We start from the raw sequence: 12,914 nt of genomic DNA on the forward strand, positions 1-12,914 counted from the left end.
AGGTGGTTTGTTTACAGGAAACAATCCACTGTTTCTAAAACTGGGCTGCAGACTGGAATGACCTGGGGAGCTTTAAAAATTACTAATGCCTGCTTCTTACTCACAAACAATCTGGTTTTAATTAGCCTGTGTTGCAGCCTGGTTCATCCACCACTTTACTGAGAAGAATTCATCAAAGGCAGCTAAACCACTAAGTCACATTCACTAACATTAAAAGGACCACTCTTCAGTGTGTGTCATGGCAGACACAGTCCCCGTAAATGGGAAAAATAAAGGAGAAATTGCCTTTTTGCTTTCCACAATGGTTGAACCAATTTACACTTCCACCAGCAGTGTATAAGCAAGCATTCCCTTTTCTCCACAACCTTGGCAGCATCTGTTATTTTTTTACATTTTATTAATACCTATTCTGACTGGTGTGAGATGGAATCTCATTGTGGTTTTGAGTTGCATTTCTCTAATTATTAGTGATACTCAACATTTTTTCATATGCTTCTTGGCTGTATATGCCTTCTTTTGAAAAATGTTCATGTTCTTTGCCCACTTTTTAATTGGGTTGTTTGTTTTTTGCTTGTTCATTTGTTTAAGTTCCTTACAGATTCTGGATATCAGAGCATTGTCGGATGAGTAGTTTGCAAATATTTTCTCCCACTGTAGGCTGTCTGTTTACTCTGTTGACAGTTTCTTTTGCTGTGCACAAGCTCTTTAATTAGGTCACAATTGTCAATTTTTGTTTTTGTTGCAACTGCTTTTGGCATCTTTGTCATGAGATTTTGCCAGGGCCTACGTCGTGAATGGTATTTCCTAGATTTTCTTCCAGGGTTTTTACAGTTTTGGGTTTTACACTCGAGTCTTTAATCCATCTTGAGTTGATTTTTGTATACAGTGTAAGGAAGGGGTCCAGTTTCAATCTTCTGTACATGGCTAGCCACTTATCTCAGCAACGTTTACTGAATAGGGAAGTCCTTTCCCTCATGACTTGTTTCTGTCAGCTGTGTTGAAGATCAGATGGTTGTAGGTGTGCGGCCTTATTTCTGGACTCTTTTCTCTGTTCCACTGGTCTATGTGTCTGTTTCTGTTCCAGTACCATGCTGTTTTGGTTACTGTGGCCCTGTAGCATAGTTTGAAGTCTAGGCCAGGTGTGGTGACTCACGCCTGTAATCCCAACACTTTGGGAGGCCAAGGCGGGAGAATCACTTGAGGTCAGGAGTTCGAGACCAGCCTGGGCAACATGGTGAAACTCCGTCTCTACTAAACATACAAAAAATTAGCCAGACCCAGTGGTGGTGTGCACCTGTAATCCCAGCTACCTGGGAGGCTGAGGCAGGAGAACTGCTTGAACCCGGGAGGCAGAGGTTGCAGTGTGCTGAGATTGTGCCATTGCACTCCAGTCTGGGCAGCTAGAGTGAAACTCTGTCTCAAAAAATAAAAAATAAAAAAATAGTTTGAAGTCTGGAATGTGATGCCTCCAGCTCTATTTATTCTTTTTGTTTAGGATTACTTTGGCTATTCAAACTCTTTTTTGGTTCCATATGAATGTTTTTAAAGTGTTTTTTTCTAGTTCTGTGAAGACTATCATTGGTAGTTTGATGGGAATAGCACTGAATCTGGAAATTCCTTTGGGCTGTATGGCCATTTTAACAGTATTGATTCTATCTGTCCATGAGCATTTAATGTTTTTTCATTTGTTTGTGCCATCTCTGATTTCTTTGAGCAATGTTTTGTAATCCTCATTATAGAGATCTTTCACCTCCTTGGTTAGCTGTATTCCTAGGTATTTTATTCCTTTTGTGGCAACTGTGATCAGGACTGTGTTCCTGAATTGGCTCTCGGGTTGTATGTTGTTGGTGTACAGAAATGCTACTGATTTTTGCATGTTGATTATGTATCCTGAAACTTTGCTGAAGTTGTTTATCAGCCGAAGGTGTTTTGGGGCTGAGACTATAGGATTTTCTAGATATAGCATCATGTTGTCTGCAAACAGGGATGGTTTTACTCTCTCTCTTCCTATTTGGATGCCCTTTCTTTCTTTCTCTTGCCGGATTGCTCTGGCCAGGACTTCCAATACCATGTTGAATAGGAGTGGTGAGAGAGGGCATCCTTGTCTTATGCTGGTTTTCAAGGGGAATGCTCCCAAATATTTTTTTTTTTTTTTTTGAGACAGTATTCCTCTGTCGCCCAAGCTGGAGTGCAGTGGTGTGATCTCGGCTCCCTGCAACCTCCACCTCCCAGGTTCAAGCAATTTTCATGTCTCAGCCTCCCAAGTAGCTGGTTATATAGGTAATACAGGCACACACCACCAAGCCCAGCTAATTTTTATATTTTTAGTAGAGATGGGGTTTTGCCATGGCCAGGCTGGTCTCAAACTCCTGGCCCCAAGTGATCCACCTGCCGTGGCCTTCCAAAGTGCTGAGATTACAGGCATGAGCCACTACACCCAGCCCAAAATTCTTAATTTTATAGTCTTTCAAAAAAACTTACATTGAAACATTTTAAGAATGCAGAAGTACATTCATACAGAAAGATTTGTATGCTAAACCTCTGCAAACACAAAATTAGACAGAAAGTTATTTTCGAAGATTAGTTACAATAATATCAGATTAAGAAGCTAACTACAAGGTTACTCAATTAAGAGCTACAGCCAGAATGCTGCATACAATTGCAGAATTGTACAATGTACCAGCCTACAGAAAAAAAAAGTCAAGAACTTTGTTAATTTACAAAGCAGCACAAGAAATAGAAAAGGTGCCACATTTCGTCAAGAGAATAACATTTTATGGCATGCCACATAAACACATGCATAATGGCTAATCCTAAAGACTCTATCAAAAAGTTTTCATTGCTGAGTGATGCTTCTGCACATTAGTAACTGTGCTCAATAGCAGAAAAAAATATCTGAGGTTGGACACAGCGATTCATGCCTCTGATCTCAGCACTTGGGAGTCCCAGAGAGGATCGCTTTAGCACAAGAGCTCAATAGTGACCTGGGCAACATAGTGAGACCCTGTCTCTACAAAAAAAAAAAAAAAAAAAAGCCAGACACAATAGCTCACATCTTGTAATCCCAGTACTCTGGGAGGCTGAGGCAAGAACATCAATTGAGTTCAGGAGTTCAAGACTAGCCTGGGCAACACAACAAGACACCCCTCTCTACAAAAAAAAATTATCCAGGAATGGTGGTACACCTGCAGTCCCACTACTTGGAAGGCTGAGGCAGAAGGATCACCCGAGCCCAGGAGATTGAGGCTGCAGTAAGCTATGATCATACTACTGCACTCCAGCCTTAGTGACAGAGCAAAATTCTATCTCAAATCAAAATAAATAAATTCTGAATATGGTATCTTGGAAGAGCACTGACTGTTTGCAAACTACCTAAAGAAATGCCTAATGATAAATGGCATGTACCCAGGAGGCGGAGCTTGCAGTGAGCCGAGATGGGACCACCGCACTCCAGCCTGGGCGAGAGAGAGAGAGACTCCAGCTCAAAAAAAAAAAAAAAAAAGGCCTAATGATAAAAGTAAAAATGCTGAAGAAAAACTTTGAAACAAAAAAGATATTATGGAAACACTGAATTTTGCATACTGATAGTGTAGCTAACAATGACCGCAAGATGTAAATTTACATTAAGAATTTATTTGGGGCCGGGCGCGGTGGCTCAAGCCTGTAATCCCAGCACTTTGGGAGGCCGAGGCGGGTGGATCACGAGGTCAGGAGATCGAGACCATCCCTGGCTAACATGGTGAAACCCCGTATCTACTCAAAATACAAAAAACTAGCCGGGCGAGGTGGCGGGCGCCTGTAGTCCCAGCTACTCAGAGGCTGAGGCAGGAGAATGGCGTGAACCCAGGAGGCGGAGCTTGCAGTGAGCCGAGATTGCGCCACTGCACCCCAGCCTGGGCGACACAGCGAGACTCCGTCTCAAAAAATAAAAAATAAAAAAAAAATAAAAAAAAATAAAAACAAAAAAAGAATAAAAGAATAAAATACACAGTGGACTTCTGGGTATAGTGTCAGACAAAAAGTTCTTCTTGTATAGAAACATTTATGTAAACACAAACAAGCTGACCAACATGCAGCCTTCAGAGCTCCAGGCAGACGGACAAAGAGTGATTTTTTCTTAGTATACAAATTATCTTTTTTTTTTTTTTTTTTTTTTTTGAGACGGAGTCTCGCTCTGCCGCCCAGGCTGGAGTGCAGTGGCCGGATCTCAGCTCACTGCAAGCTCCGCCTCCCGGGTTCACGCCATTCTCCTGCCTCAGCCTCCCGAGTAGTTGGGACTACAGGCGCCCGCCACCGCGCCCGGCTAGTTTTTTGTATTTTTTTAGTAGAGACGGGGTTTCACCGTGTTAGCTAGGATGGTCTCGATCTCCTGACCTCGTGATCCGCCCGTCTCGGCCTCCCAAAGTGCTGGGATTACAGGCTTGAGCCACCGCGCCCGGCCTTACAAATTATCTTTTTAAAGCAACGAGTTTTATAGTCAACAGAGAGTATGAGGTTTCTCAAGTATAAGGAATAGCAAAAAAAAAAAAAGGGAGGAAGGAAGGGAGGAAGGGAGGCGGAGGAAGGGAGGAAGGAAGAAGAGAGAAAGAAAAGTGAGAAAAGTGGAATCTGCACAGGTTTCAGGAGTGTAGGTGCACACTAAGATTAAGAGCACTGGTATTAAAAAGACCAATCTCGGCTGGGTGCAATGGCTGACGCCTGTAATCCCAGCACTTTGGGAGGCCAAGGCAGGCGGATCACAAGGTCAAGAGATCGAGACCATCCTGGCCAACATGTTGAAACCCCAACTCTACTAAAAATACAAAAAATTAGCTGGGCATGGTGGCGGGCGCCTGTAGTCCCAGCTACTCCAGAGGCTGAGGCAGAAGAATCCCTTGAACCCAGGAGGCAGAGGTTGCGGTGAGCCGAGATTGCGCCGCTGCACTCCAGCCTGTCAACAGAGCGAGACTCCGTCTCAAAACAAAACAAAACAAAACAAAGACCAATCTCTATTCCTCCAAAGGAAACAATACATATATACCTTGCTTCAAGGCCAGGTGCAGTGGCTCACGCCTGTAATCCCAACACTTTGGAAGGCCAAGGCGGGTGGATCACTTTAGGCCAGGAGTTTGAGACTAGCCTGGCCAACATGCCAAAACCCCGTCTCTACTAAAAGTACAAAAATTAGCCAGGCACGGTGGTGCATGCCTATAGTCCCAGCAACTTGGGAGGCTGAAGCACGAGAATCACCTGAACTCGGGAGGCGGAGGCTGCATTGAGCCGACATCGCCTGGGAGACACAGCCAGACTCTGTCTCAAAAAAAAAAAAATTATTTGCCAAAAGTTTATCTTAATCATAACTTTTCACATATAAAACCGTAACAAAGAGCAAGGTATTATTATATAAAGAAACAGCATAAGATTTACTGCTTTAAGGAGAGGAATATTTCAAAGGATAATAAATTATAGAGAAAACATTTAGTCTATTATGTCAATTTAAAGTCAATCACTTATATCAACAGGAAAAAAAAACTTTCTTACTAAATTACATTTGGTTTAAAGAGAAATCAAATATACCAAACACTGCCATCTAAATTCAACAGAAGGCAAAAAGAAAACTATTATGTGGTCAAATGGTGTCAAATACTAGAGCTAAAACCATAAAACTCTTAGAAGAAAACATAAGGGTAAATCTTTATGACCTTGAATTTGGCAATGAATTCCCTCACACATAACACCAAAAACACAAACAACAAAAGACAAAGTAGAGAAACTGAACTTCAGACTTCATCAAAACTAAAAACTTTTGTGTGTCAAAGGATATTTTCATGAAAGTAAAAAAGAAAACCTACAAAATGAGAGAAAATATTTGTATAGCATATACTGGTAAGGGTTTAATATCCAAACTATGTAAAACAAGTATAAGTCAACAACAACAACAACAAAAAAGCCCAATTAAATAACTGACAAAGGGACTGGGTGCAGTGGCTCACACCTGTAATCCCAGTGCTTTGGAGGCTGAGGCGGGAGGATGAGTTGAGCCCAGGAGTTGAGGACTAGCCTGGGCAAAAGAACAAGACCTCATCTCTACCAAAAAAAAAAAAAAAAATTAGCCTGGCATGGTGGCACACGCCTGTAGTCCTAGCTAACTGGGAGGGTACAGCAGGAGGATCACTTAAGCCTAGGAGTTCCAGGCTGTAGTGAGGTATGACTGTGCCACTGTACTCCAGTCTGGGTGACGGAGTGAGACCCTATCTCTAAATAAATAAAGGACTTCAATAAACAACAATGCTAACAATGATAGAAGATACACAAGAAACCAGTAAGCACATAAAAGATACTCAACTGCATGAGTCATTAGAGAAATGCAAATCAAAACTACAATGAGATACCACTTCACACCTACTAGGATGGTTATAATTTTTTTTAAAAAAAATTGAAAATAACAAGTGATGATAAGAATGCGGAGAACTTGGAACACTCAAACACTACTGGTGGAAATGTAAAATGGTACCGTCTCTGCAGAAAACAGTTTGGCAGTTTCTCAAAAAGTTAAACATAGAATTACCACATGACCCAGTAATTCTACACCTAGGTACATGCCCAAAAGAACTGAAAACAGTCACTCAAGCAGATACTTGTACATGTCAATATTGGTATAGCTAAAATTTGAACTGCAATTAAAATAAACGTTGTCATATTACTTCATCCTAAATATGCTAACCAACAAAAAAATTAAGAAAATCAAATTAAGAACCAAAAACAAGCAGATTTTATGAAGATTATAAGTATTGATATTCTTAGTACAGACAGCGGCTAATAAATTTTAAAGCACTGATTAAATAATTATACAACAGCCATATCAATTAAGCTTTTTTAAAAATGTAAGAAACATGCAGCTTATAAGCTGTGATTTTTGCAGTAAACTTTCATAAACTTTGTAAAGGAATTTTGTACATTCCCAAAGTAATATATATCCCTCATTCTTGAAGGATAAATGTCCACAAATCTTAAATGCACATATAAACAGCTCAAAGAATATAGCACTCTTTAATATTGGTCATTGTTTAGATAAAGGGGATATATTGGTAAGTATCTAAAAAGAAATAGCTACATTTAAAATGACTTTTGCTTCTTTATTCTTAAATACATGCTTAAAAATTTTTAAAACCACAACTTAAACAGAAAAAAAATTAACTTTTGGGGGTATGTCCTTCAATGATATTAAGTTCACTATATTAGAATGGAAAATAATACTCTTATTCTCTTCTTTCACACGCACACACACTCACACACAAATACACACACAGTGTACGTTTTAGATTCACCCAACTAAAAAGCTGATGACGAATCAAAGCCATGTAATTCACTTTTAGTCATTTCATAAAATATTGCGACTCAAGAAAAATACTAAAATGTTAATACGGTCATAGTTAACACCTACTTACTGACACTTACTGTGTGAAAATTTATCATTTCTTGAAGACTGTCGGAAAACTTGGTCAAACTTGTCTATGAGAAAGAAATCAAAAGAAAACCAAATCATTTAAGAGCCATTTAAATAGGTCACAAAAATGTGACCTCAGCATTTCTGACAGATCAAGTTACACTGTAAACAGTAACATTTATTTCCAGGGACAATCTCACTACCTCACAGGTACACTCTGCAGAGATCAAGTCTACATGTGGTAACAAATAAAACCCTAAAAATGTGAAAGAATTAGTACTGCCCCTTCAATAGTATTATGCTACCAATAGAAATGGCAAATATAAACCTAAGGTAAAACTGTTTTGAGTGTATCAAGATGACCCATGTAGGCATCTAGGATCAAATAATCATCAAACTACAATCATTTCTTCACCAGTTATGATTTCTCATGAAAGAAATATAACACCACACAGCATACCAAGGGATCTAAGGTAACCCAGCATAAGCTGGCTAACCAGTACCTATACAGACCCCATACATAGCGTTAGACACTACACTCAGGTTAAGGCCCTCTGTGTGCCCCTATAAGCAGCTACTAGGAGGCATGATCTTGATCTTCCTGCTCAGGCCCTCTGACAGTTGCTTCAGCTCACCTAGCAGCAAGTAAACTTAGTAAACTAAACAAAATAATAAGAAAGTAGGTGAGAAGAGCCATGCTAGATAATGCGCAATGCAAATAAACCATCAACTTCTTTTTTTTTTTGAGACGGAGTCTCGCTCTGCCGCCCAGGCTGGAGTGCAGTGGCCGGATCTCAGCTCACTGCAAGCTCCGCCTCCCGGGTTCACGCCATTCTCCTGCCTCAGCCTCCCGAGTAGTTGGGACCACAGGCGCCCGCCACCGCGCCCGGCTAGTTTTTTGTATTTCTTAATAGAGACGGGGTTTCACCGTGTTAGCCAGGATGGTCTCGATCTCCTGACCTCGTGATCCGCCCGTCTCGGCCTCCCAAAGTGCTGGGATTACAGGCTTGAGCCACCGCGCCCGGCCACCATCAACTTCTATCGTAGAAAACAGAATTATACAAGACAGCACCAAGGGGTGATCACTTTTCTACTTCTAAGTATCACCATAACTAAATAAGGTAGATGAATGCACAATTCTTTAATGTCTTATTGCTTTTTTTTTTTTTCATTTTTAACTGTAATTTCAGTAATACTAACCTCCACCACAGCATCGTTACTAGAATACTGAGCCAGGTCTCGAATCCCATTCATGAACTGTTTATTTGCAACACAAAAGGCTTTTCCAGTATCAATCATTGCAATACAAAGCTTCACAAGCTGAAAAAGAAAAAAATATTCATCAGGTTGAAGATAATTTTACAAATTACTTAGCTGAACAAGTGCTGGCAGTAACTATGAGGTGACCTAGTTAAGTTCAATTTGTTTCATCAACAAACTCAAAACAGACTAATTGAAAAGTATTCTTTTTTCCTTTGGCTTATAAAGTAAATCCATAGCAGAGTTGTACCAAAGAAGTTGACCTTTTAGGATCCAGAGGTTGTGTGATAACAATAACAAAAGTACGTTGGAGGAAAGGTAAGTAAACTAGTATGATAGCTTACTGATCATTTCAACGTTAGTCTATCAAAGCAGATGTCTAAAGTGATTGATCAACCATGTACTCAAAAAAAAAATTTCTCTAATACCCATTGTTCCAGGCATCGTCTACGCCTTCGTACTGGGCTCTTCTCTTTCTTTCATCTTTCTCTTTCTCTCTCCCTTCCTTCTTTTCATTCCCTTTATCCCTCCATCTCCCTGTTCTTCCATTCCTTCCTTCCTTCTTTCTCTTCTTTCTTTCAGGCACAGAACTTTTTTTTTTTTTAACCAAAATCTTGGGTAAATGTCAAATATTAAAAAACAGATGAAAGTGAAACTGTTGTAGAGAAAGGAGAGAAAAGTACTGAGGGGATGGAAAGGGGGGTCACCAAGAAGAGGAAAAAGAGCCAAGAAAAACTTTAGAAAACCCCTGAAGGATCTCAAGAGTATAAATCAAAACTGCTGCTCAAAGACCTAGGGGAACAGAAATTGAAAGCATAATCTCTGCTCTCAAAAACTCTAATTCTATAATTCTAACAAGTAGATAAATTCTATAGAGCACAAACACAACTACTATGACAAAACTATGCATGAAAGAAAAAAGGAAGACCATCTAACCAGGGCTGTGGGGACCAGGGCAAGATTCCTAGAAAAGGCAACAGAAGATATTGCTATACTCTTACGGGCTTTTGATTTATCAGTGTGCATCCAAGAGGGGAGGTATAAAATATGTAGCATTTCCCAAAAAGAATTCGTGTGAGAGGAAGCATTATTATATGACCAACGTTCCACAAAACCCACTGTGAGAAATGCTGGCACAGATGTCTTTTAAATCGTTTGCTATTTACAATATAAAATAAAATGTCTTGCCAGAAAAAACTGATTCTAAAGTTCATATGGAGTAACCGCTATGCAAGAAGAGCAAAAAAAAAATGTTTGAAGAAGAGTAATAAGGTAGGAACATTAGCACTATATGATATTAAAATACAAAAGGAAAGTAAATTAAAGTCTGGTAGTAAATGCAAATAGACAAACTGATAATGTAAGAGAATACACAGTCAAAAAAACAGATAGAAATATGCCATATTTGATTAAAGTAATATTCCAGCCAGTGGGGGAAAAGTTATCTGATAAATGATATTAGGGACACTGGATAGTCAACTGAAGGCGATAAAAAAAGAAATTAAATTGTATTACAGACCCCCAAGTTAATTACAGATAAAGATTTAAACATAAAAACAAAATCAGAAATCAAAGAGAAAACAGAAGCTTTTTCTTTTTTTTCAATAATCTCAAAGTGGGAAGTCTGAGAAGGATGCAAAGCTCAAATACTATGCAAAAAAAAAAAAAAAAAAAACTGATCTATCCAATTATATAAGACATTCCTATAAGGAAAAAACAGACACAGTCAAAAGAAACAACATAGGAAAACAATATTAAGATAAGTCACAAAGGACAAATTTCCCTACCATAAGAAAGGGTATATAAATTACTTTGAAAATCCAACTATTCACTAGAAAAAATGGGTAACACACATGCAGAGATAATTATCCCCCCAAAAAAGAAATACATGTGTCTTAAACGCATGAAAAGATATTCATTCTCACTCATAATAAAAGAAACAGAAATTACTTTTTTTTTTTTTTTTACACTAACGGCAAAGATCAAAAAGTTTGATAACATGCTGTTTTAAAGAGGGTAAGTATGGGGAAATAGTCACTCTCACGCACCCTTGCTGGTAGGAGTGTAAATTGGTACAGTATCTACAGAAGGCAGTTTAGCAAGAGCTATCAAAATTTAAAACCCACATACCATCTAACTTCGCAATTTCACTTTTTAAAATGTATTATACAACAATATTTTACAGATAGCCATATGACACATGTGAAGTTATTCACTGCAGTCACAGTAAAATACTGGTAGCAAGCTACGTGTCCGTCAGTGGACAGCTAAATAAATTACGATATATCCATTCAAGGTAATACAATTCAACCATTTTTTTAAAATGAGACAGCTCTATAATAACAAATAGCATCCATGATATATTAAGAGAAAAATCAAAATGTAGAACAGTGCTAAAATTTTTGTTGAAATCGGGGAGTCATTTGTACTGAAGAGTACAAATACTTTTATATGCGTAGAAAATTTTGTGAAAACGCCAGGCACAGTGGTTCACACCTGTAATCCCAGAACTCTGGGAGGCCGAGGTGGGCAGATCACTCAAGGTCAAGAGTTCAAGACCAGCCTGGCCAACATGGCAAAACCCCATCTCTACTAAAAATACAAAAATTAGCCAGGCATGGTGGTGCGCACCTGTAGTCCCAGCTAGGCGGGAGGCAGAGGCAGGAGAATTGCCTGAACCCGGGAAGTGGAGTGAGCTGAGATCATGCCACTGTACTCCAGTCTGGGTGACAGAGCAAGGCTGTCTCAAAAAAAAAAGAGAATTGTGCAAGGGCGCAAGAGAAACTAGTTCAGTGCATTCCTCTAGGAAAGAGATTCAAAAATGACTGATTTTCACTGGGTACACACTTTTTTACCTTCAAATTGTGTACTACACAGGTCGTATTATGCAACAAATTAAATTAAAAAATAATTAAAAGTTTCCATAAAAACAAAGAGAGACAGGTTAATAGTAAAACATATGGTAAAAAACATAGGGTTCTCAGCTAAGTCTGCTTAGGTTCCACCTACTGTTAAACATCTAAGTGAGCCTGAGTGACCTTAACCTCAACAAACTTCCATTTCTTCTTCTGTATCATACATAACAATGGTACCAAACCATATATGGTTACTAAAAAAAAAAGAGTAAGATAATGCACATAAAGATTCTTAGCACAGGCCAGTGGCTCATGCCTGTAAGCCCAACACTTTGGGAGGCCAAGATGGGAGGATCTCTCGAGGCCAGGCATTTGAGACCAGCCTGGTCAACATGGCGAGACCCTATCTCTGTCTTTAAAAAAAAAAAAAAAAAAGATTCTTAGCACAAACTGTTACTGGCACATGGTAATTATTCAATAGAGATTTGTGCTTCCTTGTCAGAGGGGGAGGTTTTCTTATTGTTGCTTGCTTTTGTTTTGTTTTACTAAGAAACAAACTTATTTTAAAAATAAATAAATAAATAAATAAATAAACTTTATCAATTTAAGGTAGAGGTGGCAGAGAAGGAAAACGAGAGAGATGCTAAAGCGAAGTCCTGAGGAGGTAGGGGGCTTGCAAATGCATAGAAAAAGGGATACTTTTATCATTCAAAGAAGCAGAAAAACTAAAATGGTAAGAACAGAGCCTGTTAAACTTCTAGATTAGGAGCAAGAAATAAAGGCATTTCCCACCAAGCAGAAGAAGAGACAAGGTCATCTGCTAAGAATGAAGAACAATGTGGCAAATCTTGAGGTCTTGAAGAGCCACTAACAGTAACAAGAAAGGAACCTGACTGGGTTTGGGGGAAACTGCTTTATATCAAGAATTCCAGGAATGTGTAGCACCATCAGTTGGTTTCACCAAACAGTTGTGTAACTTCCCCTGTAGGGTTTTGTAGGCCAGATATGGGACAAATAATATAGATGGTTAGACTTAAAATAGTGGAGAATTCTGCAGAGTAGGTGTTACGGAAGGGACATGAAAGTCTCTGAAGAGAAATAATGATGTAATAAAATTCAGAGTACTCTGAAAGGGATCATAGCAGCATTATTCACAACAGCCAGAAAAGAGAAACAACTCAAATGTCCATCAACTGATGAATGGAGAAACAAAATGAGGTACATCCATGCAATGATGCATTATCCGGCTATAACAAAGAACTGATATATGCTATAACACGGATGAATCTTAAAAACGTTATGCTAAGAGAAAGGAGCTAGTCACATAAGACCAAATATTGTATTATTCCATTTATTTGAAATGTTCAGAAAAG

The 12,914-nt window shown here is 39.0% G+C and overlaps 1 protein-coding gene across 2 annotated transcripts in view; it reads right to left on the reverse strand.

Moving 5' to 3' along the window:
* Positions 1-12,914, reverse strand: part of ACAP2 (ArfGAP with coiled-coil, ankyrin repeat and PH domains 2) — a 173,900-nt gene that overhangs the window by 96,051 nt on the left and 64,935 nt on the right. For both annotated transcript variants that reach the window (XM_025376093.1, XM_025376092.1), the window contains exons 3-4: positions 8,627-8,746; positions 7,438-7,491 (exon numbers count right to left, since the gene is read on the reverse strand). In XM_025376093.1, the coding sequence (XP_025231878.1) occupies positions 7,438-7,491; positions 8,627-8,746 (174 nt within the window). The remainder of the gene's footprint in view (positions 1-7,437; positions 7,492-8,626; positions 8,747-12,914) is intronic.

Source organism: Theropithecus gelada, chromosome 2, assembly GCF_003255815.1.
Source record: "Theropithecus gelada isolate Dixy chromosome 2, Tgel_1.0, whole genome shotgun sequence".
In the NCBI taxonomy this organism is placed as follows: Eukaryota; Metazoa; Chordata; class Mammalia; order Primates; family Cercopithecidae; genus Theropithecus; species Theropithecus gelada.